Source organism: Diaporthe amygdali, assembly GCF_026229845.1.
Source record: "Diaporthe amygdali strain CAA958 chromosome Unknown NODE_1_length_4327563_cov_65_473760, whole genome shotgun sequence".
NCBI lineage: Eukaryota > Fungi > Ascomycota > Sordariomycetes > Diaporthales > Diaporthaceae > Diaporthe > Diaporthe amygdali.
Window position 1 is genome coordinate 2467671 of NW_026517021.1, and position 24440 is coordinate 2492110.

At 54.3% G+C, this 24440-nt stretch overlaps 9 protein-coding genes across 9 annotated transcripts; 4 read left to right on the top strand and 5 right to left on the bottom strand.

Moving 5' to 3' along the window:
* Window positions 1–917: 917 nt before the first annotated feature.
* On the bottom strand, window positions 918–4442 carry J7T55_006324 (u3 small nucleolar rna associated protein; the record flags this gene model as incomplete). Its single annotated transcript, XM_053143054.1, has 6 exons — window positions 918–1529; window positions 1592–2111; window positions 2323–2481; window positions 2798–2980; window positions 3205–3506; window positions 3594–4442. 6 exons carry the CDS (start codon window positions 4440–4442, stop codon window positions 918–920), a joined length of 2625 nt encoding a protein of 874 aa, XP_053001090.1.
* Window positions 4443–4879: 437 nt separating this feature from the next.
* Window positions 4880–6278, top strand: J7T55_006325 (26s proteasome non-atpase regulatory subunit 11; the record flags this gene model as incomplete). Its single annotated transcript, XM_053143064.1, has 3 exons — window positions 4880–5058; window positions 5119–5201; window positions 5272–6278. 3 exons carry the CDS (start codon window positions 4880–4882, stop codon window positions 6276–6278), a joined length of 1269 nt encoding a protein of 422 aa, XP_053001091.1.
* Window positions 6279–6627: 349 nt separating this feature from the next.
* On the bottom strand, window positions 6628–11460 carry J7T55_006326 (uncharacterized protein; the record flags this gene model as incomplete). Its single annotated transcript, XM_053143075.1, has 1 exon — window positions 6628–11460. One exon carries the CDS (start codon window positions 11458–11460, stop codon window positions 6628–6630), a length of 4833 nt encoding a protein of 1610 aa, XP_053001092.1.
* A 1144-nt stretch (window positions 11461–12604) lies between these two features.
* Window positions 12605–13456, top strand: J7T55_006327 (7alpha-cephem-methoxylase p8 chain related protein; the record flags this gene model as incomplete). Its single annotated transcript, XM_053143086.1, has 1 exon — window positions 12605–13456. One exon carries the CDS (start codon window positions 12605–12607, stop codon window positions 13454–13456), a length of 852 nt encoding a protein of 283 aa, XP_053001093.1.
* Window positions 13457–13643: 187 nt separating this feature from the next.
* J7T55_006328 (uncharacterized protein) lies at window positions 13644–15280 on the bottom strand (the record flags this gene model as incomplete). The annotated part of the gene is made up of 2 exons (XM_053143096.1): window positions 13644–14840; window positions 14897–15280. The coding sequence occupies 2 exons, from the start codon at window positions 15278–15280 to the stop codon at window positions 13644–13646; spliced, it is 1581 nt and encodes a 526-aa protein (XP_053001094.1).
* A 926-nt stretch (window positions 15281–16206) lies between these two features.
* Window positions 16207–17064, top strand: J7T55_006329 (uncharacterized protein; the record flags this gene model as incomplete). Its single annotated transcript, XM_053143107.1, has 4 exons — window positions 16207–16372; window positions 16432–16500; window positions 16562–16867; window positions 17006–17064. 4 exons carry the CDS (start codon window positions 16207–16209, stop codon window positions 17062–17064), a joined length of 600 nt encoding a protein of 199 aa, XP_053001095.1.
* Window positions 17065–17372: 308 nt separating this feature from the next.
* On the bottom strand, window positions 17373–19527 carry J7T55_006330 (uncharacterized protein; the record flags this gene model as incomplete). The annotated part of the gene is made up of 4 exons (XM_053143118.1): window positions 17373–17467; window positions 17570–17867; window positions 17946–19408; window positions 19464–19527. The coding sequence occupies 4 exons, from the start codon at window positions 19525–19527 to the stop codon at window positions 17373–17375; spliced, it is 1920 nt and encodes a 639-aa protein (XP_053001096.1).
* A 1448-nt stretch (window positions 19528–20975) lies between these two features.
* Window positions 20976–21826, top strand: J7T55_006331 (uncharacterized protein; the record flags this gene model as incomplete). Its single annotated transcript, XM_053143129.1, has 3 exons — window positions 20976–20998; window positions 21121–21287; window positions 21357–21826. The coding sequence occupies 3 exons, from the start codon at window positions 20976–20978 to the stop codon at window positions 21824–21826; spliced, it is 660 nt and encodes a 219-aa protein (XP_053001097.1).
* Window positions 21827–22452: 626 nt separating this feature from the next.
* Window positions 22453–23467, bottom strand: J7T55_006332 (tp synthase subunit 5; the record flags this gene model as incomplete). Its single annotated transcript, XM_053143141.1, has 4 exons — window positions 22453–22566; window positions 22620–22712; window positions 22855–23163; window positions 23309–23467. 4 exons carry the CDS (start codon window positions 23465–23467, stop codon window positions 22453–22455), a joined length of 675 nt encoding a protein of 224 aa, XP_053001098.1.
* Between the last annotated feature and the right edge of the window lie 973 nt (window positions 23468–24440).

Here is a 24440-nt window from a genome sequence, read left to right on the forward strand (position 1 = left end):
AGGCCACACGGATTCCGAAGTTGTCCTTGCTTTTCCGCCCTGGTTAGATCCCCGGCGTCCTGGAATTCCGATGCGGTCTGTAACTGCCTACTGCTTGCGAGCACGACGCTGGCCAAACCTAGCCATGTGGGGGTCGCTGCAGGTGGCCGACAAGGTCCTCCTCCATTATCATAAACTACTACTTCACGATCTTGATCCGATCGCAAATGCCACGTTGCGAGCTGCCGGCTCGTTGACATGGATACGAGCTCGGCTGCTTGTTCTGGCCTGGCTTGGCCGAACGGGACGATCGCGGGCTATAGTGTCGGTTATTCGCAGGAGCACCTTGCTTCTCATACAAAAGTAAAGGCTGTATGGTACAGGCCGTGCTGGCATCAGGCCTCTAGACTACTCATGTCTGCGTCTTGGTCCCTATGATAGCGGTTCATTGATTCTGCGCACCGTGGTCTAAGCTTATGAGGCGCACGCTGCTGTCCTTGGCTTGGAAACTATTAGGACGCCTCAACGTATGCCGGACAAGCCGACTGGGCAAGTGAATGTGCTCATTAATCCCTTTGTTATGTGCAACAACATTGCGCGTTGATAGCTCGGGTCAATCTGATACACTGTTGAGCTATCAGAAAGGTCTTCGAGCGAGACGATGTGAGAATATATCGTGTATCCATGTTTTTTGGCTTTGCGGGAGGTATAGATAGTTCTGATGACCGCACAGATCCGGCCAAACAGACGAAGAGCATGTTGGATTATGAAACGTCTGCTTCCATGGCTGTCCTGCGCCTGGAACAGGGCATATTATTGATAATTATATCGTACATCACGTTCCGGCTGCCTGGGAAGATTATATGTGACACCTTATATCCCTTTTTAAGTGCGCCTCTTGAACTACAGTGCCGACCACAAGCTTTGCGCTGCTTTCTTCATATCAGGCTCCCGTTCTTCTCATGGAGCTCGTTACCCTTGCGGCCGATGAAGTTTTTCATGGCGATATCCACACCTGCCAGCTTCCTCACAACGGTCTGCAAGCTCAGCGGTAACACGTTGTACCAATCCATCATCCTTGCGTATAGTGGCGCGCTGATAAACTCCGCCTTGCCGTTATCGATCGCACTGATGATCTCTTTTGCAATGTCCACAGGCTCTACCACTGGTGCCAGGAACGAGTTGGGCGTCTGCACGCCGTAGAACAGCGGGGTGCTGAGCTGGCCAGGGGTCACCAGGACGGTCCGAATTTCCGGATGCGACTGCTTCAGCTCCGCCGTGAGGGACTTGTGCAGCGCAATCAAGCCGGCCTTGGCGGCGGCGTAGTCTGTGAGCTGGGCGGCGCCAACCTGCCCGATGACGCTGGAGATGGTGACGACCGTGCCGCCGGTCTGACCACGGATGATGGCGGGCAAGAAGGTCTTGAGGGTGTAGAAGCAAGAGAGCAGGTTGGTGCTCAGGCTCTTGTCGATCTCACTGATGTCCATGTCGAGAAGTCGCTTGCCTACAACCACAGCTGCGTTGTTGATCAGAACTGTCGGGGTGCCGAGCTGAAAAGATATTTAGCCGTTGGTCCACTCATCCAAGAGAGCACAGGGTAGGTTAGCCTTACGTCTTCCTCGATCTGCCTCGCAACGCGCGCAAGCTGTTCCTTATCCGTGACGTCGCACTTGTAGTGCGTGACGCCCCTGGCCTCGCCGTTCTCCAGGTCCCTCACGTCCAACACTGCGACAGACGCGCCGCGCATGCCATAGACCTCAGCAATGAGCAGGCCCAGGCCGCTCGCGCCGCCAGTGATGACAATAACCTCGTCGTCGAGGTTGACTTCACGGGGCAGACCGAATGCCACACGCTTGTTGATCTCGCCGAGAAAATACCATATGGTTATTGCCCAGGCATAGTATATGGAGACTTGCATTGGGATCTTGTCCCAGTCCATGTGCTCGGCGCGAAGGCACAGGGGTATCATCCACGCCACGAAGGGATGGAAGAAGGTCACATTGAGAACCTTGAGGAAGAGGTCAATGGACATTGGGGCGAACCATGAGTCTCGCTGTGGTGGGCGGTCGAAGCCGCCGATCGAAGCCATGATGAAGATCGAGATGTGGATATGCTGGTCGAGGGATGGTGGGCTGGAGTTGCTCAGCGCCGCGGGTCAGTTCGGTGGTGCTCTGGGATCGCGAAGGATGAGCCTTTCTCAGTTGCCGCTGTTGAAGATATGTGAAAAATCGTAGTCTCGAGCGTGTCAGGCGATTATCCAGCTCCCTCAGTATTAGGAAAATCAAATAGGACAGGATAGGTGACTTGCGACAACGGAGAAGTTCCCCTTGCCGCAAGATTCACATGTTGAAACAATAGACTGGCCCCAGGCGGGTGTCAGCTCGGACCCCTGATGACGCCCGCCCCAAGGAGCTCCAGCTCACCCCTGTCATCAGGCCCACCAGCCAGCCAGCTCGTGGTGGGCTCGAACGGCTGACGGGCGAGTTTCGGCTGGACCCGATCCTGTCCGTCTACGGTCAGCTGCTCTAAAGTGGCTGAATCCCATCCCACTTACAATATTACGTGTGTGTTATTTAATGCTATGATTTGATGGTAGATTGGAATTTGAGAACATTACGCTGGCATCGTGTACAAAGTGACAAATGGATTTCTTTGTCTGCCATGGCATCGAACAGTCTACAAATCTACTTTTGTGATGACCACCACTTTTGACCTTTTCCCAGATCAGCCTGCCAGGTATCATGATTTTCCCGCCCAACGCCTTGCAATGCATGTCAAATCTCCTGACCAGTTGTGCTTCCGTAATACACTTTGTTACTTCTCGCGGGCCAGAATCATCTTCTCCCGCTCGCTCCGGCGCTTCTCAAACTGCTTCTTGGAGTGCTTCCTCTCGTTCTCCTCGCGCCGCTTGATGGACTTCAACTCCTCGTTCTTGATCTCGCCAGCCTTCTTGACAACCTGCGGTATATGTCTATGACGTTTGATACGTCGAATTTCGGGCCTGCATCCCAGTCTCTCAGTCAGCTTGTCTAGATAGAGTAGATAGGTATCACGGAAACGCATAGTGGGTCATTTCGCATCTCGATCTCCGCTGCACATGTCCCACAGAGCCCGCTTGAGTCTAGGAGCTCAAGCTGGCACTGCGATTATGTGCGAGATCTCAAGATGCCAACGATGACAACGGAAGCGCAAAGTGAGAAGCATAAAACGTCAGTTGGCACTCACATATGTGAAAAGCGCTCCACTAATTTGGAGTTATATTCCTCGGCTTGTCGTTGCCTCGAGGATTTGACGCCCTCCCTCTTGGAAGCATTGGCCCGCCACAACCTGACGTTGCCGTCATCTGATCCAGAAATCAGATATTTGCCATCTGGCGTCCACTTCGTAGCGAAGACGCGTTGCATCCTCTTGGTGTGATAGATATCACGTGAGTGTCCTTGGTCGCGGGCGAAGATTCTGATCGTCCTATCATAAGAGGCTGTTACGAGCTCTTCACCAGTCGGTGAGAACTCCACGTCCATCGCGGCCTAGAGAGACTGTCAGAGGACATACGGACCAAGTACCGAGTTTCCGCATGATCGACTTGACCAGGCGGTGAAAATGGAGCGACTTACAGCAACATGTCCCTTCAGCACGTTGAGAGCCCTGTCGAACTTCCTCACATCAAACACATAACAGTTGTGATCCTCGTTAGCCACAGCAAGATTGAATGCCTCCATTGGGTTCCACGACACTGCATTTGACGCGAATGTCAACACAGTCTTGACTACTGGCGAGGAAAGCCGCACGTCCCAAATCACTATCGACCTGTCGGATGCAGCAGATGCTAGAACAGACTGCTCGACCTGGTTGAATTTGACTGCGTTTATTGTGTCCGTAGCGTTGGGCCAGCTGTACTCTTCAGGCGCGCCCGAAATTTTCTCGAGGTCGTAAATTTGGATCTTGCTTCCCGACGCAGCAGCGAAAGCGTTCTTGGACCGATGGTGACTGAGAGAGGTAAATGCGCCGGTTCCGGTGAAAGTCGTGAGAGGGGCGGACTCGGCGGGAGTAGAGGGGTCGAAGAGGTGTATCTTTTGGTCGGTTCCGCAAGTGAGCAACTTTCGGTCCTTGGTCCATGTCAAGCCCTTGACGATGTTCGTGTGCGCATTCACATGCCACCGCTGCTCTCGGCTCTCCATGTCCCACACCTTGACCACGCCGTCGCCTGAGCCGCTTGCCAGCATATTGAGGGAGTTGGGATCCTTGGCAAGCTGGTAGACTCCGTCCACATGACCTTGCCCAAGCTGGCAGACGAAGGGCTGCGCGAACATTCTCTCCATCTTGACTGCGTTGAGTGCCCGCTTGTATTCCCTGGCCCGCTCGAAAGGGTGGACGCTGGCGTCCATGTTCTTTGGTTGCTTGGCCACATCTGAACCGGCTGGCTGATGAGCCGATATGGACCGGCTGAGCGCTTTGATCTTCATGGTTGCTTGTGTTGGTGAGGCTGGACGTGAGCAAAACCTCAAGTAACTTCGATTGCGATTGCGATTTTGGAAAAAAAGTTGATAGATGGAGCGCAGTTCCAAAAAGCGGGAAGAGCGATAAGCGATAAGGAACCTTGGCTGGGTAAGTGATGTTACCCACCTACATAGACGCGGTACCTAGGTACCAAGTGGAGGTACGTGCATGGTCTATAGTGCTGGCGGGCGGGTTTGCGCGTGCATACGGCAACCTGGACGGGAGCTTGGTTAAGCAACGGAGAGGCTGACTTGCCGCCAAACTCTCAACGTCAACACCCACCACAGCATCGGCCTACCTCGCAACCTCAGATCTGCCCCGACCAACGATCTCGAGCTCCACCCGTAATTCTGCAATACACTCAGAAGGCGACCAGGCCTAGTTCGGATATTAACGACACACAATGGCGCAGGGAGATTCAGAGAGGGTGCGGGAGGCGCAGAAGGTCGCCTCCAGTGATCCCAAGAAGGCCGAGCAGATCTACAAGGACATCGTCTCAAAGCCACCATCCCTCACTGATGCTGCAGTACGGGAATACGAGACTGCGTTGATCAGCCTGGGCGAGCTGTACCGGGACCAAAAGTCAGCCATCACTGTACATCCACTTGCCATGACAGCATGGATCGCTGACGTTGTAAACAGAAACACTCAGGAGCTGGTTGAGCTTGTGACCAAGAGCCGCACTGTTCTCTCATCTTTTGCCAAGGCGAAGACGGCAAAGCTAGGTATGTATCTCTCTGCAATCACTCAATTAGGTCGAATGGAATAACTCTAATGCTTGCGTCTGCGCAATAGTCCGCCAGCTTCTCGACCTCTTCTACGACATCCCCGACACGAACGAAATTCAGATCTCGACCACCAAGTCATGTATAGACTGGGCAACATCAGAGCGCCGTGGCTTCCTCCGACAGAACCTTGAGACCCGTCTCGTCACCCTGTACATGGCCAAACAATCCTACTACGACGCCCTCACCTTGATCAACAGCCTGCTCCGAGAGCTCAAGCGACTGGACGACAAGCTGGTGCTTGTGGAGGTTCAGCTCCTCGAGTCTAGGGTGTATCACGCACTTGGAAACATCGCCAAGGCTCGCGCTGCGCTGACAAGTGCCCGCACATCCGCCGCCTCCGTTTACACCCCACCCTTGCTCCAGGCCAACCTGGACATGCAAGCGGGCATGCTTCATGCTGAGGACAAGGACTTCACTACTGCATACTCGTACTTCATCGAAGCTCTGGACGGATACTCCCAGCTCGACGAGACAGTCAAGGCGACGGCCGCTCTGCAGTACATGCTTCTGTGCAAGGTGATGCTGAACCAAGTCGACGATGTCAACCAGCTCATGAGCTCCAAGCAGGCGACCAAGTACGCGACCAAGTCTCTGGAGGCGATGAAGGCCATCGCGCGCGCACACTCAAACCGGTCGCTGGATGAGTACGAGAGCGTGCTTGGTTCGTACCAGCGCGAGCTGGGCAGCGACGCCTTCATCCGGGGCCATCTGCGACGGCTTTATGACGCCATGCTGGAGCAGAACCTCATCAAGGTGATTGAGCCGTTCTCGCGCGTCGAGATCGACCACGTCGCCAAGATGGTCAAGCTCAGCCCCGTCCAGGTCGAGGAGAAGCTGTCGCAGATGATCCTGGACAAGGTCATCATCGGCGTTCTGGACCAGGGCGCCGGGTGCCTCATCATCTACGACGAGACACACAGGGACGAGGCGTACGATTCCGCGCTGGCGACGATCGAGAAGCTGAGCAACGTGGTCGATGTGCTCTACACGAACCAGGCGTCAATGCTCGAGTAGCCGGACAGATCATGGGCTCGATTGTAATATTAGCATGATAGATCACTGGTGATGAAAAAACGCTATGAATCCCACACTTCTGGTGAAGCATCATTACGTATATTCATTTTCTGCATGATATCAAACTTGTAGAACAAAGTGACCTCTGACGCCTTGACCGAATGCCCACCGTACAATCTGATGCTGTTGGTAGGTTGGCTTGTTTTCAAACCGGGTATCCTGCACACTTCCCACCATCAATGTCCACCTCTCCATCCTGGACTTAACGTCCGAGGATTATGCACTATCCACTTATGCTCATCATCATCAAAGTACACAATTCAAAATAAACAAAGGAAAAATTGAAGGATCAACGCCTTCTAGGCACCAAGCCAGCCTTGCGTCTCTCCTCGCCCACGATCAAGGAGAAGAGCCGCTTGGCAAGCGCGTCCTCAGGCCACCCGCCGACCTCCTTCTTAAACGCGTCGACGATGTCCAGGTGCCACTGCTCCAGCGCCATCTTCTCGCCCTGCGACGTGACCATCTTTCCCAGCAGCGAGCTCGACGCGCGCTTCTTAGGCGAGGCCATGACCGCGCCGCTGTGCCGGAGCTGGAAGTCGAGGGCGTTGCCCCGGTACGCCTGCAGGAGCCCGTCCATCAGGAGCCAGTGCCTCTTGGACCATTTGGTCTGCGAGAGCGGGGAGTTGGCCGACTGTTCTTGCTGCTGCTGGGTGAGATCGAGGTGCCTGTGGTGCGGCGAGGAGCTGATGTAGGATTTGAGCGCTGAGGGCTTGTTCTCCTTGCCTCTGGGGGAGCGGCGGGGCGAGAGTGAGGGAGGGTGACCCAGAGTGGTTGGAATATTGCTCTGAGCTGCAGCTCGGGCCTGGCCTTGTGCCATCGGGGAGAGAGTGCTGCTCGTGAACTCCACGACGCGTCCAGGCGTCTTGGGCTTCAGGGGAGATCTCAGGCAAGATTTCGCCGGTGACATGTTCCGGCCAGGGAGTGGCTTGAGTATGGGTGCCTCAGGTGAAGACTCCTGGCGATCCACGGGAGTACTGGGTCGCTCGATGGCTTGCGGAGAGCTTGGCTGTGCGTCGCTTATGGGATCCGTGAGATATAGTCGTTCTGTCGGTGCTCTAGATGAGGATACCTCCCAATTTTCAAATAAAGCTGCATCATTCTGGGCTTGGCGGGGAGCAAGACGCTGCTGTGTAAGGCGAGGCCGTTCCGGTGTAGATGTCGACGAGAGTTGCTCTGTTGCATCTTGCCCAAAGCGCTGGCCAGCTCCCGGTGCTGGGGACGGCAGCTCATCTGAGAGCCGACTGTCCGATGACAGCCGCCTCTGCCGCGACAACGCATCTTGGTTGTCGTGCAGCATTGCTGGAGAAGCAACGGGAGCGGCATCATTTTCGGATGAATTCTGGACGATGGCCTCAGCTTTCGATGCTGTTCTAGCTCTTCGTTCCCGCTCTATGAAATTCGGGGACGAGGAGAAGAAGTCTGATAGATCCACCCTCTGCGGCTGTTTCTGAGCCTCTGGTGTGGGCTTCTTCGCGGATGGCTGGGTGGAGGCACCACTGTGAAGATCGAGAAGTGAGTAATCCTCCAGATTCTCAGGCACGTCTTGAGCAGTGCCACGGATGGACTGTTTGAAAGCTGGGCTCCTGCCAGGAGGTAGGGTTTGGGAGATGGTGCTTCGTGTTCCCCAATCGATTGACAGCCCACTCCTCGCAAAAGCGTTGAAAGACTCGTTTATCGATTCGTTTGCCCGTCTTTGAGCTGTTGGAGAGGATGCTGTCCTGTCTGCTTCAATGGCCCAGACATCATCCTCATCAGACCCATCCCCTTCAAGCGGCGCCTCGTCAAGCTGCATTTCATCCTGTTGCGATCGCACCAGGATCTCTTCCTCTTGGGATGCTTCGTTACGCAGTAGCGGATACTGGACGCCCCCTGTCTCTGGTGCTTGATCCTCGACTGGCTGAAGCAGAGTGTCATCTGTCCGTGGCTCATCTGGTAGCCGGTCTATAGTCATGGCTTCTGGCTCTTCGTCCGCCGCCCCATCATATGCGTTGCTGATTCCAGCGCCCTGTCGACCAAACAGAACGCTCGAGGTGGATTGACTTGGCTTCAACGACCTCTCACTTTTCCAGTTACTGCCTAGGCCGCGAGGCGCGGGGTCGCCTGAGAAGCTTCTGTCGTCCGCATCTCCTAAAGTGGCTCTCGCGATACTGGCTCTGCTACTATGAACGCTGCCTTCACGTGATGCCTGCCTAATTCGATCCATGAAAGCTGAGTTGCGAGCATTTCCACCCCGGTCCTTGGTAGGGGATGACGGCCCAAACGGATCCTCCCAGGTTTGCGTAATATTGGTCTGTGGAGAAGCCATCTTGCGTGCCCCTTCTGTGACAAGACTCTTCAAATGGCTGAGTGAGAAAAGGGATTGAGCCCAGGAGACTCTCGGTGATTCAGCTAAGGACTCAGTCTGTGCTGGGGGATTTTGCAATGTGGTGTTCGAAGAAGTATCCCTGTGCACAACCTCTTCGTCTGAGGGCCCATCTAAAGGACTAGATTTCCTAATGGAACCTTTGAAAGGACTTCCCAGCACACTGCTCCTGGCAGACGGAGAGGGAGGATCGGACAGAATATTCTGTAACCTTTCCCCAACCCGCACAATTGGGGAGAGGAATGGTCGAGGGCCGGCTGCCTGGGAGGGGAAGACTGCAGCATTGGCCTCCCTTGCTTGTACAGGTTGCAGATGGATCGAAGGCGGTCGGTTCGCGGGTGTGTCTGAGCTTCGCCGCGAGCTTTGCGCTGGTTCTTCATCCTCTCGATCGAAAGTTGTGATTTCAGGTGGGGAAGATCCTATCTCTTCCTCAGGGTCGATGTCTGCAATTTCCTCTTCATGGGGTTGATTGTCTGGGGCAATGCTTTGATCGCTGGAAGAAGTCGGCTCATCTGGAGGAGTCAACAAACGGTTGGAGTCTGAACAAGAGCGAATGGGGTGGGGTGGCGAACTCTTCTGCGTGGCTTGGCTGGACCGTCTCCCAAATTGGGCAGAGCGGGATGCAGAGCGCTGGAGGAATTCGCCGTCGTCGATTTGGCTGCGCCCGAGGCGGTCCGGCGGTGACTGGGCTCTCTCAGAAAGGTCGCTGTTCTGGGAATCGCCTGGGACGGTTTCGTGATCGTAGGCCGCATCAGGCGCTGCTTCTTGGGTGGCTTCCACAGCCATGCTGAGTTCATCTTCACTAGAACTCCTTGCAGGGTCAGGTATCTCTTGAGTCTCTGCAGCTGCAAAGGCTTCCTCTGGAATGTCGGAGAAGGAATCATCGTCGGCATTCAGCTCGTCGGAGCTCAGTGCTGCAATGGTCTTGATGCCCTCTTCTTCAATGGGCTGAGCAGGTGACTGCTTGCTCTGTAGTGGCTCCGGCCCAGCGTACTCGCGTGAAAGGCCAGCTCTTGGGCGATTTGAGGTGTTTTCGGGGGACTGTGTTGCTCGTGATTGGGGAGTTTGGCTCCTCCTCCGTGGAGAGCTCCGTTTCTTCCCAGAAGAGATTTCAAACGGTCTGTGTGGCTCCGCGGCAGCAGGTGTCTGTTCCCGAGATCCCAATAGATCAACCTCTTCGTTCTCCTCGTTCTCCTCGTTCTCCTCGTCGGTCGCGACTATCTCTTGTCTCAGCGATTCTATAGTCCTGTTGATGAACAAGCTTGTCGTCTCTCCTATCTCGGGCAAATCTGACGTGGATGCACCTCTGGTTCTCTGGAAAGAGGGCATTGTCTCAATGCCAATCATGGTGAACGTGTCTGGATCTACAGTGTTGTCTGTTGCGTCCTCACTCCTGGCCGGTTGGAAGCTATGTTGAGACTCAACATCACTTCTATCGTCAAAGTCCATCATAGGGGCAAAATCGTCAGACTCTCCCGGCAAAGGTCCCTGGTCTTCTAATTCCATAGGGTCATGTCTGACGGGCCGCGCGGCCCTGGGTGTAGTTTCGCTGTGATGTGATGGTACATCGCTTCCACCTTCGCGGTCCATCGCGGGCGCATAATCGTCGGATTCGCCGGGCAGAGGTCCTTGGTCCTCCAGCTCCTGTGCGCCATGTTCGACTTGTGCAGTTTCAGACGGAGGTACACTATGGTGTGATCCCAGGTCGCTTCTATCATCAAAGTCCATCATTGGAGCATAGTCGTCTGACTCGCCTGGAAGCGGCCCTTGGTCTTGCAATTGATGGTGTCTCTGTTCAAATCGGGTTTCACCAGCAGGCTCAGACGACTCCATGGCTCGTTCTGACATTGAATAGGGGTGCGCATCGTGTCCATCCCGAGGTGGGTCTGATAATTGAGCTAGAAAAGGGTCTTCGTCGTCATCACCGTCTCCAGGGCCTTCCTCTGGCAAGATGTCTTGGAGAGTGTCTGTATTTTGCGAAGGGGGTGGTTCGTAGCTCTGAGGCTCGACGTCGATGCCAGCGGTGGTGAGCTCGTCAGTGTCGTCCGCCTGAATCGATTTCTGTCGTTTTCGGCCTTGCTTCTTAGTTGTCGAAGCCTCTGGCGGCACGTAGGTGTTTTGATCTGAGGGTGCAGCCTCTGCTTTGCGCTTGGGCGGCCTGCCTCTCCTGGCAGGTGTTGGCTTTGCCCCAGTTGCGGGAGCTTCTGATTGCAGAGCATCACTGCTAGCAACGGGTGTGCCCCGCGGTTTCCTCGCAGCCTTGGGCGTTGGAGTGCTTTTCTTTTTCCTCTTGGCACCAGCCGTGGCTGGTGTCCCAGGCCTTCCAGACGAGCGGCGGCGCCTTTTCGGTGTCGGATCGCCTTCATCGTCCGTCAAGCCCCTGAGTGGTATGGTCGTTGTGGTCGTCCGCGCACCCCGTCGAGGGCTCGGTTGGGGAGTCGGTGACCCAAACAGGAGTCGCCTAACGTTCGCACCTCCACGGCCGGTACCGCCAGGCTTCGTTATGGGGTTCCCATCTGGGCCAGCCTCAACGGTGACGTAGATTGTCTGAGGGGTGATCTCGCTGCCGACATCGAGGGCAAACATGCGCTTCCTAGGCGACGTTCCTGGGATCGCAGAGAATCGAGACGAGGCGGCGCTCTGGAAGGGGCGACGCGTGGTGGATGGGGGCGGCGGCGCGACGGAACCGGGCGCGATGACTATCGACTCGTCGCCCAAGGGGTCGGGCGACGAAGGTAACTCGATTTCGAAGCCCGACATTTCGGCGAAATCTCGATATGATCGCCGGCGATGTCTCGACATACAATGCGCATTTGGAAGATCAGGAGCTAAAAAAAGATGGCAAGTAAAGAAAGGGTCTCAGTGGCCTCGCGATTGACGCGTTGTTACCAGGGAGACAGTGCGGAGGGGCGTGGGCGTGGGCGCGGGCACGGGCGAGCGTGTAGGATGAGGTATGTCGAATTCACGAATTCACGGGACTGAAAGCTCGTGCCAGGCCTTGTTTACACCCTCCAGGGCTGCTGGTTGCCAGGGACCACATTTTCTGGCCGTGCCGCGGGCAGCCTGGCGTCTACCTTGGTACCTTGCTCGAGCCTTGGTACCCTGCACCTTGGTTCTTTAGCGCACTGGCCGAAAACGAACCCTTGGCTGCCCACGTTGTGCCCCGCTTTTCCTCTGCTCCCCTGGATGTGCTGTTGTTCTGGGAGGCGAAATGATCTTCCTCACTTGGTCAGCAGCCATGGGCCGGCCGCTCCTCTACGGTATTTGCTACGTGCGGGATGACCTCACTCGTCCAAAACCCGGGGTAACAGATCTTGAGAGATCCCGGCTGTCCACATGGAGGCCCCTACTGTACTGTACTGTAAAGCAGCAGGGCATTTCTAATACTACACCTTCCACCGATGGTTGAGTAATCTTCGCTCGTTCCGGTGTCCCCTCCCATTAGTCAAACATCGCCTTTTTGGTCTGCCCAGATGTCGAGACTGACGCTTCTCCAACCTCATGCCCTGCTCATGAAGCGCCCTTGACAATGACGTGATCAATGGTGGCGTGAGAGGAACGACCTCATTTGCAATTGACATATTGAACAAAGGCTGGATTGACCGTAGCTGATTTGTCACGACTACGAGAAAGTCTCACGTATATATTGCACCCCAACGCTCGAAGGTCACTTAGTTGAATGTACATCCAATACTCAAAACTTGAACTATCAGGACTAACACTGACATTTTTACTCTCACTTGCCTATCCACTCCAAACTTCAAATCTATAGGCCTTCTCACAAGACGTTGAACAACGTCCTTAGTTGCCAATAATTTTGCCTGTCCATCGAGCATTGATCTACCGTCCACCCGAATATATTTCCCGCCTGTATTCAACGACTTGGAAGACCACAGTCCAAAAGATGGCCATCACGTCAAACGTTCCTCGCGGGCCCGTGACAGCGAAGCTAAACTATTTCAACCCACCGGCCGATGGCTCGAAGCCCTTCAACCACGTCGACACGCCACCAGAGGGCCTGCCGCAGCGTAATTTCACAGACGCGGTTGTTGAGACTCTCATTCATGACATAAGAGGGAACGAGGCCGACTACAACCTGGACAAGGATGCGTTCCAGGTCATCCAGAACGTCCCAGAGTCCAAGGAGAAGGACTTCACGGACGATGAGTCCATAAAAGCCAAGTACTACCCGGAGCTCGAGGAGCTGCTGCTGAAGAACATCCCCGGCGCCCACAAGGTCGTCTTCTTCGATCACACCATTCGCCGTGCGGACCCCAACGCGAAGCGCGCGCCTGTAAACAGGACGCACATCGATCAGACCGCCGCCTCGGCCGAGATGCGTGTCAAGAGGCACCTGGGCGACGACGCGGACAAGCTGCTGCAGGGGAGGTACCGGATCATCAATGTCTGGCGCCCGTTGAACAAGAAGCCCGTCGAGTCGTTCCCCCTGGCCTTCGCGTCCTCGTATAGTGTCGACGATGCGGACATCATCCCTGTCGAGCACCGCTATAATAATGGCTACACTGGGTTTACTGCTGCTATCCGGGCCAATCCCAACCAGAAGTGGAACTACTTGAGTGGAATGACTGGCGATGAGCGGTTGTTGCTGGAGTGTTTCGACAGTGAGGCACTCAAGGAGGGTTCGAAAGTTCAAGGTGGAAGGCTTGCCCACACAGCCTTTGAGGATCCAAGAACACGACCTGACGCAGAAGGCCGCGAGAGCATCGAGGTAAGGACGCTAGTTTTCGGGCCATAAAGGGTCGGGCAGTGATCTGGGCACCACGAAACGACAGGCGGAATCTTGGAAGTCGGAAGCATGGTAGATTATGCTTAAAAGTAACTCATCTAGCGCACTTTATTCAATGCGAGGTATCTTCTTCTTCGGTGAACTAATTTCCTCTTGCTTGCTTCATTCCCTCATGTGTCCTGACCGAGTGTGACGCTCAGCCTCGTCTCCCTCTTCTAGTGTTGCTTCCTTGACGGCTCATTGCCACTCCACCCGAGTTCTGGCGACTCATGGGAACACCAGCCATAGCCGGTGCTAGAGACCCTGGCCCCGGCTCGCTGCGCACATTGCTGATTTCGACCTTGAGTTCTACACGGAGGTCGTCTGTGCTTGGCCGATCACCTTGCAAGTAGGCAACAAATTTCTCCTCCCGTGGGCCTGCAGCAACAGCTTCAAGCACTTTCCGACCGCCGTTGGGGACGTCGAAATTTGACCCCACGCCGTGAAGCTGCTCGTACTGACGCAGCACGGAGATGGCTTGCAAGTCTGCCAGAGCGTCGTCAACCGCCAGAGGAGCTGGGCCACTGGCCTCGGTCATAGGCTTGGCCTTGTTGTACGGTGCAGGTACGATAGGTGGTAGCCTAGGTTCCTGTGCGTCAAGTCTCTCAAGATTTCCAGGTAGCTCGAAGTTGGCGAGGGCCTCTATTCCCACCAATTTGTTGTCGTAGAAGTTGGGGTTGTGTGTCCCGCCTCGCGTACTTCTAGTCGCATGCGATATCTGGCGCTCCATGACCGGTGCGGAGGGAACGGAGTCTGTGCCGTCCTCGCCTTCCTCATGGTCGTCGGGACCGCTTTCTGAAGGCGATGACACCACGCCATCCTTGGACTTGTGCCTGAGCATGTACTTGTGGGCAGCAAGCGCGGCGTTGTTGTATGTCATTGACAGCTCCTTGTCGGTGAAGAGCTTGTCAATGCTGTAGATTGGGCCGGTGCTCTTCCCGAAGCGCAGCCTATCACTCTGCCAAACAGGGGTGATGTTATTTGCATCCAGGGTCCGCCGCTGGGGCACTGGCGACCCGTCGTCATCATTCGCATTCCTCTTCCTCTTCTTGTTCTCTGAGAATCCAGGCATTTCTTCCATCTCTCTCCTAAGTCGAGTGGCTCTCTTGCCATGCGTGCCCCCGGGGCTGGCGGGGTTGGTCATGCTAAATTGGTTCGGGTGAAGAAGTAAGGCAGACGCATCGCTGATCTCGAGAGCCTCTTTTTCTTTGCTGAGGCGATATTTCTTGCTTGCTATGGTATTGATGAGACGATCGCGGACGGTGGAGGCTAATGAATGATGCTCTCGCCTTGCCTGAAGGACTTTGTAATTGTACACATTTCGGTGCTCCTGACATTTGCGGTCGTATTCAGCCTGGCAAAATTATTAGTCGATATGTGCCTTGCAACAGCCCGGCTTAGACAACAAACCTTTTGCTTAGTAATTTCGTAGTCGCGCTCCTCGACGAGATCTTCTATGTCATGAACAAAGTCTCGAAATCTTGGACCAGCCATCTCTAGCAAGGTTCGGGCAGTGGCAGGGTCTGTGTTTCCCAGCAGTGCGGGATCGGTTTGCTCTAGGTCGAGAGCCTCGAGAGGGCGTTCGCAGTAGGGGTCAACTCGCATGATGAGGTTGGTGTCGAGTTGGATCTTTTGTAGTTGTTCGCGGTAGGCACTGTCGCGGCCTCTTGAGAAGTTCTCGGACATTTGCTGAAGTCGGTCATGCAGGAGTTGGCGCTTCCTCTCGCGCTTGGATTCATTGCGGGCTGGAGGAGCGGGCTCATGAGGCACCGAAACAGCTGAATTCGCAGCCATCTTGTAGTCAAGTCTGTGACAATCTGTGAGGTCTCTTTGGACAGGATGGTCTCGAGGGTCCCGGAGTTGTCCAGGTGTGTTGTGTGTTGTGTGGTGTGTGTCGTTCAGAAGGTTGTTGTCGAGGATTGCGAATGCGGACGAATCTTCTTGCAAGGCAGAGATAGCTAGTAGGGCTTAGAGAGCGCTACGATTTCTTTGCCAGCATTCGCAATGTGTTTGTCTAGGCACGAGAGAGGTTCCCTAGAAACCGTCACTGTATTGTGCTGGAGGGTAGCTGAAGACTGCCAAATTCTAGAGAGCGAGGGAGGGCAGACGATGAGACCACGGAAATGCGATTGTATGAATGATACGAATGTCAGAAAGTTTCGAGCCGTAGAACTCAGGGAGGAGAGTTGATCTGCCGGCTCATGCCCGCAAGTGAGCATCCAATTGTCCAAGATGGGAGAGGAGCGTGGGAGGTGAGGAAAACGCAGGCGAGCTCAGAATACTCCATCCAGGTCTCCAGCCCGGGGGGTCGGTGGCAGGCTGGTCCATCGGCACTGTGACCAAGAGTGCCTGGGCTGTCTCTCGCTGCACGAGCTACACTCCTGGTCAAGTGCTCAAGTTTGATTGGCTGCGAGACCCTGAGCACGGAGGATCGGCCGACTTCGATCCGTTATCCAAGGGTGACGTACCTGCACAGCAGGCGATAACCAGGCCAGCCCCACGGCGACTTGCGACCAGACCAGACCAGACCCCAAAGCAGCCAGCCGCAAGTGACTTTCTGCATGGGAGCTTGACCATTCGATATCCGTCGCGACATCTGCACAAGGCGCCGCGGTTTGGTGTGCCTCTGCCCTCCCTATTTCCTTTCTTTTTCAACCCGCCCATGGAATTGCTGCCTCCCTACTATACTTCACACCAAGGTCAATGCTCATGAAGTAACAATGGAGCACCTTTCCCTCAACGATCCTCCTGGCCAAGGAGGCGGAGCTCCTCCTCCAGGCCCGGGCTCTCAGGGACCTCCCACCCTGGGTCGAGCTCCTCCTCCGCCCCAGCAACTGCCTGTGCAGATGTTTACCACCTCGGCATCGCTTCTGGACCTGACTGACAGTAAGGACCCCGGCTGAAGAGCCACCTCACGCTGCATGCAAGGCTGACAACCGCTTCAGAGAAGCTCATGGTTGCGCTGCGCGACGGTCGGAAACTGTTGGGAATTCTACGAAGCTGGGATCAATTTGGTATGGTGATTCAAATGTGCAGGTGCAGCACAACGGGATGGAGTTAACACTGGGGCTATAGCGAACTTGGTTCTGCAATCGACTGTGGAGAGAATCTTCGTAACACCCGACGCGGTTCCCGCGGACCACCCCAGCGCACAAGAAAAGCGAGGCATATACGCGGACTACCAGCGAGGAATGTACCTCGTCCGAGGCGAGAATGTGATGCTCCTGGGCGAGATTGACCTGGACAAGGACGACGACCCACCGCCTGGATACGATAAGGCCGATCCCGACTTGGTCGAGAAACTTGCAAAGGAGAGGAAGGCAGAGGACAAGACAAAGGATAAGAAGAAGCAGAAGAATTTGTCTGCTCTCGGTTTTGAAGGTGAGAGCATGGGCGACGCTATCCTTCTTTGAGTTGGCTTCATTTGAAGAGGCACTCGCTGGTTGCAAAAGAAGGTGCAACCAGTCATAATTGCTGGTTGGCTGCAGGAGCAGAATATATTGTGAAATGCTCCAGCAGTCATTCACGCGTACGACCTTATTGGCCCTCAAGAAGGTCTTATGGCGGCCGGCTCATGATACGATGAGAGGTATCATTACGATCAACTAGACTCATGGTTGAGTATCTCAGACCATGGCGCCTCAGCAAGCGCGTCAAACACGAAACAATTTTGCAGTACCGTTCTTATTCCCACAATGAGAGTGATCTGAATTTTCCTTGTAGTCCCACTTTCAATTCATTGCACTTAACCTACGTCGGACGGATGCGTTGACATCTTTCTAACGGCGGAAAGGATGTTACTTGCGTGCTCATCGCGTTTGAACAGGGGGCCAATTTACCCCCTGAAACTGTAAATTTGGCTTTTCAGGCCTCCGTATCTAGTAAGCTACAATCCAGGAGTGAAACCCTCAACTTTTATCTCCCAATTCTCTGGGAAATGCGGGCCCGGCTCTCCATCCCATCCCGCTGCCATCATGGATGCTGTCTTGTGTTAGTAACTGGTCATAATCCCAAGATGATGGCGGAAAGAAACTTCCTGAGGAAAGAAGTGTGCCGTCAGTGTAAGGATAGTCTAGTACGTACTCGCAAGTAGCAGAGATGCCGCATTAGGGAAATACGGTGTCGGAACACGAGACCCTCCCACTGGGTACCCTGCGTCGTCGAATTGGAATACGGGATGGAGGAGGTATGCAACAGCTTGATCTACATCTCCTAGCCTCAAAGAGTTCATAGCCAACAGAGAGAAATCCCATCCGTAGGACTCTTCCAGGTCCCAGAGCTCTAGGATCTTGTCGGCCGTGTTCTGGACTATCGTCAGGTTCAACGGTGGACCGCTCATTGGAGGAGGTAGCCAGCCGTAGATTCCAGCCATCGCGGGATGCTGTAGTCAATCGCATTAGCAACTGCAACTGATCTGACAACCGTGGCCAGAAAAATGATCAAGTGATACACTACTCACATCATTCGTGGTTGCATTATCGGTCCACATGTTTGGAATGCCTTCATACACAGGATATGTATTGTCAACCACAGGCAAGGGAGCAAGCTTGTCCCTGACAGCGACCCAGTCATCCGGAACAGACTGTCCCTGGCGCTCCTTCCACTTAATAGCAACGTCAAGCCCAAATCGCCAGTACGCAAGCTCGAACGTCGGGTTGATCGTCGCATTTGGGTTCGTGTTTTCCGATACGGGGTACATCGGCGGCCCAAGATTGTACACACCGGTTGAGTGGTTGAACCAGGCAAAAGAAGCCATGAAGTCGGCCGATGCTGTGAGTACTTCGTCCCAGCTCTCCAAAGTTGTGTCGTTGGGAAAGGAGCGGTATTCTACCTCGGCGAAGTACATTGGATGTGGCTGCTGCCAAATCAACAGGGAGTTAATCTCTCCCGGAGCACTTCGCCCACTCGGGTCCGTCATCTTCCCCCAGCGCGCACCTTTGTATCCCTGCGAAGCGGCCCTTTCGTACGAGGATTGGAGGAACTGGTCGTACATCTTCGGTATGCTTCGCCAAACCAGGTCAAAGTGGTTCCAGCGGGCAAAGTGTACGAGATGCCAAAAGACCATCTCGAGGTGAAATTTGCCGTACCATCCATTGTTGACAAGCCCCGATTCCTGTGGTGGGAAGGAAGACGCCGAATTTACGGCCAGGAGATACTGTGAGAGGATGATTCGTCGCTGTAGCTCGGTCGCATTCGCCGTGCCAACAGAAGTCAGGTCTATGAAAGCCCCTGAATTCCAATACAACTCCCACCAAGACTGTGATTCAAAAACCAAATCATCAAGAGACTTTTGGGCCGTCACTCCATCTGTGGAGAAGGTCGCAGTCATTTTCAGTTGTCTTGATCCAGAGACTGTGAGGAAATAACGATGACTCCCGTCATCTGGCTCGGTGATCTTTCCGTCGCCTTCCCAATCCGCCGTCAAAGAGTAACTATTGTTGTCTAACGTGTGTAGAATGGTGGCTTGATTGCCCGTAGTACTGAGAGATGTCGAGTGGTTGCTTGTAGCATTCCATACTCCTACGAAAGGAGCATCAAACTTGTTGACGTCCGAGTATGGAAAGTCAAGGAATAAACCGAGAGCACCAGTGGGGACCAGATCAGACTCAACGCTAATACCAACAGTGTCGGTATCAGGTGCTGCTCGTACCTCAACCGTGACCATGCTTCCGTTGTACGAGAAATTCGAGAAGATCGTTCCGGTCCACAGGTCAAGGACCTGGGATTTGTCCTCGAGATCGTCCTCGGTTACATTCGCACCGCCGAACCAGAATCCTATGTTTCCGAGATTCAGCCGCTGAGGATTCTGTATCAACCAAGTTGATATGTCGTTCTCAGCAGGGTTCGGCTGTGCGTAGTTCACGAGTTGCCCATCATCAGAGAAATCAAGCGGTGGAGTCCACCAGTCCAATCCGGTGTAATCTTATGCGAGTTAGTGTAAAGAGGCTGTGTAGAGGGTACAATGTCTTGTTCTCACCGTTTACAGAAGTCTGGTTGGGGGTTGTCGGTAATGACGAGTTATGCCAACCCCAAGTGGACATAGTTGCAAAAGGCTTGAATGTCTGAAGGCCCGTCACATCTACGCCAAAGGCAAAGTTGCCATTTCCGACTTGAAGGGGGGTTGTGCTTGAACTCGCATTGCGACGAACATTGAACGCTTGAACAACCTGTTGTCTTTGTATGGGTGAAGCAGCTTCGGCCAAGGCAAGAAGGATAGAGAATGACAGCAGCCTGAGACTACACATTGCGCATCGAAGTAGGTCTGCTCTTAGACTCGAAGCAAGCAAGGCTTCAAGAGAGGTGTGATCTCGAAAATCACCCGCTTGCTGGCGCCTTCCTGGGTATGGGCAGCAAGCAGTATTAAGTCCACACAGATCAATAGGAACGAATCTATGTTTTGTAGAAATCTTGGAAGGTAGGGTACAGTCGAACGAGAATAGGTTTTGCGAAGGAGAATATCCTGTAAGAAGGGAGTACAACAAGTCGTCATGCCCGAAGAGATCGACACTGGTAAGGAAATCTAGATACCGCCTCGTTGAACTCGCAACGATAGTTCATGGCGTGTAGCTTAATACCGGGGTGCCTGTCTACATTGGAGCAACGACGTCGAGCTGAGCGGTTCGCGCTTCGTTGACCCGAGCAGATGGATCGGCGACCAGGGGCGAGGGGTAGGCATGCATATCTAGAGTTTGCACCTTGAACGACTGATCTGGGGCCCCCACTCCGATTGAGGCTATTCAAATCTGCTAGACTAATTGAACCGGCAGACAGAAGAATGCGGAGAATCCGGGGTGCATCACGGGGTCGTCCACATAGTTTGCGTGGTGCTCCACCACGGATATCCTGGAAGCGTGAGTCGTGAGAAAAGTGACATGGCCTAGTCAGCCAGGCCAGGACAGACACAATGAAGCTGTGGTCTGAGATGTGAGTGCTCGACGTGACGAGAAAGGCTGCATAAACTCGAAGTTGAAGGGAGCAGTTGAAGATGCTCAATGCAGGCTTAGGTACAGCAGACTGCATACGTTATTGAGAATCCACCACTTCCAACCCGAGGCGCTGGAGGACGCTATGACCAGCGCTAATCATAGGCCCCTGAACCCGGGCCGCCCAATTTCCATGGCTAAAGCAAACGCGCCGCGGCAACGGCAACGCCTTGCTGTTTTTGTTGATTCATTCTATCATCATCGCCCAGGTAGCTTCTACGGCCTCCCTCAGCTTGCGACACGGCCACATTCCGGTCTCACCACAAAAAACACAAAAACACCGGAAAGGCCTCTCACTCTCATCTGGCTTGGAGACATACGCAGCAGCAGCGTGTCCAAGGCTCAACCACGCCAGTCTGCTGAAACTCAGGTACGATCAAACATCAGACAGGCGGACGGGATGATCGCTCGAGTACCTGTTTGCAGCGGCCCCACTGACGTTGGAGTGTTGTGCAGCCCAACTCTACCTACCCCCGACTCGTGTCCCGCAACAACCATAAGTCACGATGACTTCCTTTATCGCAACTGTGTATGTCCCTTCTTTTACCCCTTTCGCTCCAGAGTGCTCTCTATCACCCTTCGATGGCTCTTGATCAGACAGACAGCCATAGACCCTACACCAAGCGGGACCACAGGCTTACGTGCAGACAGAAGCAACAATCGGCGGAACCAGTTCCGACCGCGACCCGGTGGCAAGCAAGGGACAACCAGCTACCAGCTGCGACAATATGCCGAGGCCACTTTGGGAGGTGGCAGCCTCCGCAAGATCGTGAAGCTGCCCGAGGGCGAAGACGAGAATGAGTGGTACGCTGTCAACAGTAAGCATCTTCTCGCAGCGCATTGCCCCGCGCTCAACGATCCGGCCGCCTACTGATCTACGACGAAAGTGGTGGATTTCTACAACCAGATCAATCTGCTGTACGGCGCCATCACAGAGTTCTGCTCGCCCCAGTCATGTCCAGAGATGAAGGCCACCGATGAGTTCGAGTACCTGTGGCAGGACAACGAGAACTACAAGCGCCCTACCAAGATGCCCGCGCCGGCCTACATCGAGCAGCTCATGTCCTGGGTCCAGAGCAGCATCGACGACGAGGCTGTCATGCCCAGCCGGATCGGCGTGCCCTTCCCAAAGACCTTCCCATCCCTCGTCCGCCAGATCTTCAAGCGCATGTACCGCGTTTACGCCCACATCTACTGCCACCACTACCCCGTCATCCGCGAGCTCGGCCTCGAGCCCCACCTGAACACCAGCTTCAAGCAGTACGTGCTCTTCATCGACGAGCACAACCTGGCGACCGGCAAGGACTTCTGGGGCCCGCTGGGAGACCTGGTGGACAGCATGCTGCGGAGTGACTGATCTGGAAACGGGATGTACAACAGGCGCAACTCGGATTTCTGTGTTCTTGAAGCTGGCGTTGGGGCATAGGGTTCTGTGCTTTATTTGGACTGGCATGACCAGAGGTGTAAGAGTTGATGAGGCCAGGGCTGGCTGGAGTGCTTCGGGGGCATTTTCTTTCCAGGCCTTCATGGAAGAGGCCCAGGAAGGGCCTCGAATATGCTGCAGCCTTGGCTGTAATAGACTTCAGGATGTCTCGATCCTGACACCATGAGGACTTAAATCTTATGATATACAAGTCATTGTTGAATCATGACTTGTGTGATATCATTCCTAAGCGTATTTTGCAGCAATGTTCTACTGTAGTTCAAGCGCAATGGACAGTGAATCCATGCAAGCTTTTGCTGACGGTGTCTTTCCATTCCCGCTTTTCTCGGCACACTGACACCCAATGCAATCACATGGCGACGATGATTGGGGCAACCCCAACGGCAAGACTGCGAGGTGGAATAAATGGTCTCTCTATTTTGGCTCAATTCAACAACAGATGCTGGTCAGTATCCTTGGCCTGGAGGCTCACTGGTAATCCCGTGCACCTCGCATAGCCATCTTTCCGCGCCCCTCCGGTCTCATACAAAAGAAGTAATTTACAGAGTGTCGGTAAGGAGCTTGTTCATCTTGGCGATCTTGGAAGAGACGGAGAGGTCGATGGTCCGGTCGCCAATCTCAACAATGAGGCCGCCGAGGATGTCAGAGTTGACCTAGTCACGTCAGCATATGGTGAAATTCCTGGAGTGTCCGTCTTGTTCCCTACCTCGTTGGTGACCTTGAGCTTCTTGCCTTGGCCGACGTAGGACGACTTGGACACAGCGGTCTCAAGCCTGTTGAGGGTGCGGTTGTCCAGAGGCTATACGCGCAAGACTGAATCAGTAAAATGTCCACGTCTCAAAAACTGTCTATCTTCCGGATATCGCGCCACCATGGAATGTGCCTCATTTGAGTTGCACGTCGCAACCATCCCTCCTCCCCTTCTCTGATAGCACACGTACCGCAGCGCTAGTAACCGTCATCTCGACCTCGCCGCGCTCAGCGCTCATCAGCTCGCTGAACTTGGTGCAGACACCGCCGAGGAGGGACAGGCGATTGTTCTCGGCCAGAGTCTGGAGGAAGTTCTTGACGGTGGCGTTGGTGCCGGAGGTCTTCTCGAGCTCAGCGACGATGGCGGACTTGTCGGCGGGAGTCAGCGTAGGGGCCGCGAGGATGGTGGCCAGCTTGGCATCCTGGGAGACCAGGTTGCCCAGCTTGTTCAGGGCGGTGGCAGTCGGGTCGAGCGAGGAGGACTTGACGGCCGCGGTGTACTGTTTGTTTTGGCAAAATGACGCATTAGCTTCCAGGCTCTCCGCTCGGCTTCCTCATGGTCCCTGCGCATCAATTGCGATTGTCCCATCTCCCAATTGGGACCCCATCTCCTCCGCCTCGGGACGAGTCGGCGCGGTGACGTACCAGGGCAGTGGCATAGGTGCCATCGAGGCCGAAGAGGGCGACGGGAGGCTTGACGGCCTCGTTGGCGGCGGGGGCGGCGTAGAAGCGCACCTGCGAGGCAATCGCCCGCGAGGGAGCTGCAGCACGAGCTGAGCGGAGCAGGGCCTGTCTCGACAACATGGTGACTGTGGGGGAAGGGTCTTGGATCGGAGGTCGTCGAGATTTCAATTGACGAACTTGGTCCGGGACGGAGCTGCGACGTCTTCGGCAAAATGGAGTAGGTGCCTGAGGCTGCAAATGCCGCCGGGTGTATTATGTAAGCGTGTTCGTCCGTATATTCCCATCCCCCGCAAAATGTCGATCTGACCTAATGCGCGTTCGACAAGCGCCTTTCAATCACTTTCAAAAACCCTTTTCATATATAAACTTCCGTTAGTTGTGATTCCTCCGCGACACAAAAGTTTGTGATCTTGGTATTTTGCTTCTATTATTTCAATTTTTGTCAAATTGAATAGTCTCGCGAATGATCAGTAGGACGCGGCAGACCAGAAGAGCTAACACTTCAGAATTACTTTCGGCCAACTGTGCCACTTGGTCATGAGACGAAGCTACTGGTGAGAACAGGCATCTGCTGTATCGTGGTGCTTGAAACTTTCTGTTGTCTTAACATGCGACCCATCTTCCGAAGAAAGCTATGTAGTGTGGTCTTCCAGATTTGTTCTTAAGGGGCTATGCACTCATTCGTTGGACTTTGAGCCACTCACATGCGATTGTTAGGAAATGGGAGTAGTTATCGAAAATTTGAGAGCGAATCCGTACGTGTCAATGGATCATTGCATAATGTTGCAAGAGGATATAGTCGGGAGACCTGTGTGCTGCTTTGAATGAGTTTCGTCGCTATTCCGTCCCCTTGGCTGCGACAGGGACTCCATTCCAGGACTCCAGAATTAGAGGCCGCAAGGACGGTTGCAGAATCAGAGAAGCACGTTGGGGCTAGCAGACACTCATCACCCTTGCGGTTTACAGTACAAACCTCGGCTCGGGACTTGGAGTTGTGATGAGGGGCTTTGCTTGGGACTGGACGGCAACAACGCATAGTCACTTCACTCAGCGGATTATCTTTTGCTGATCGATTATAAGAAACGTGAAAATA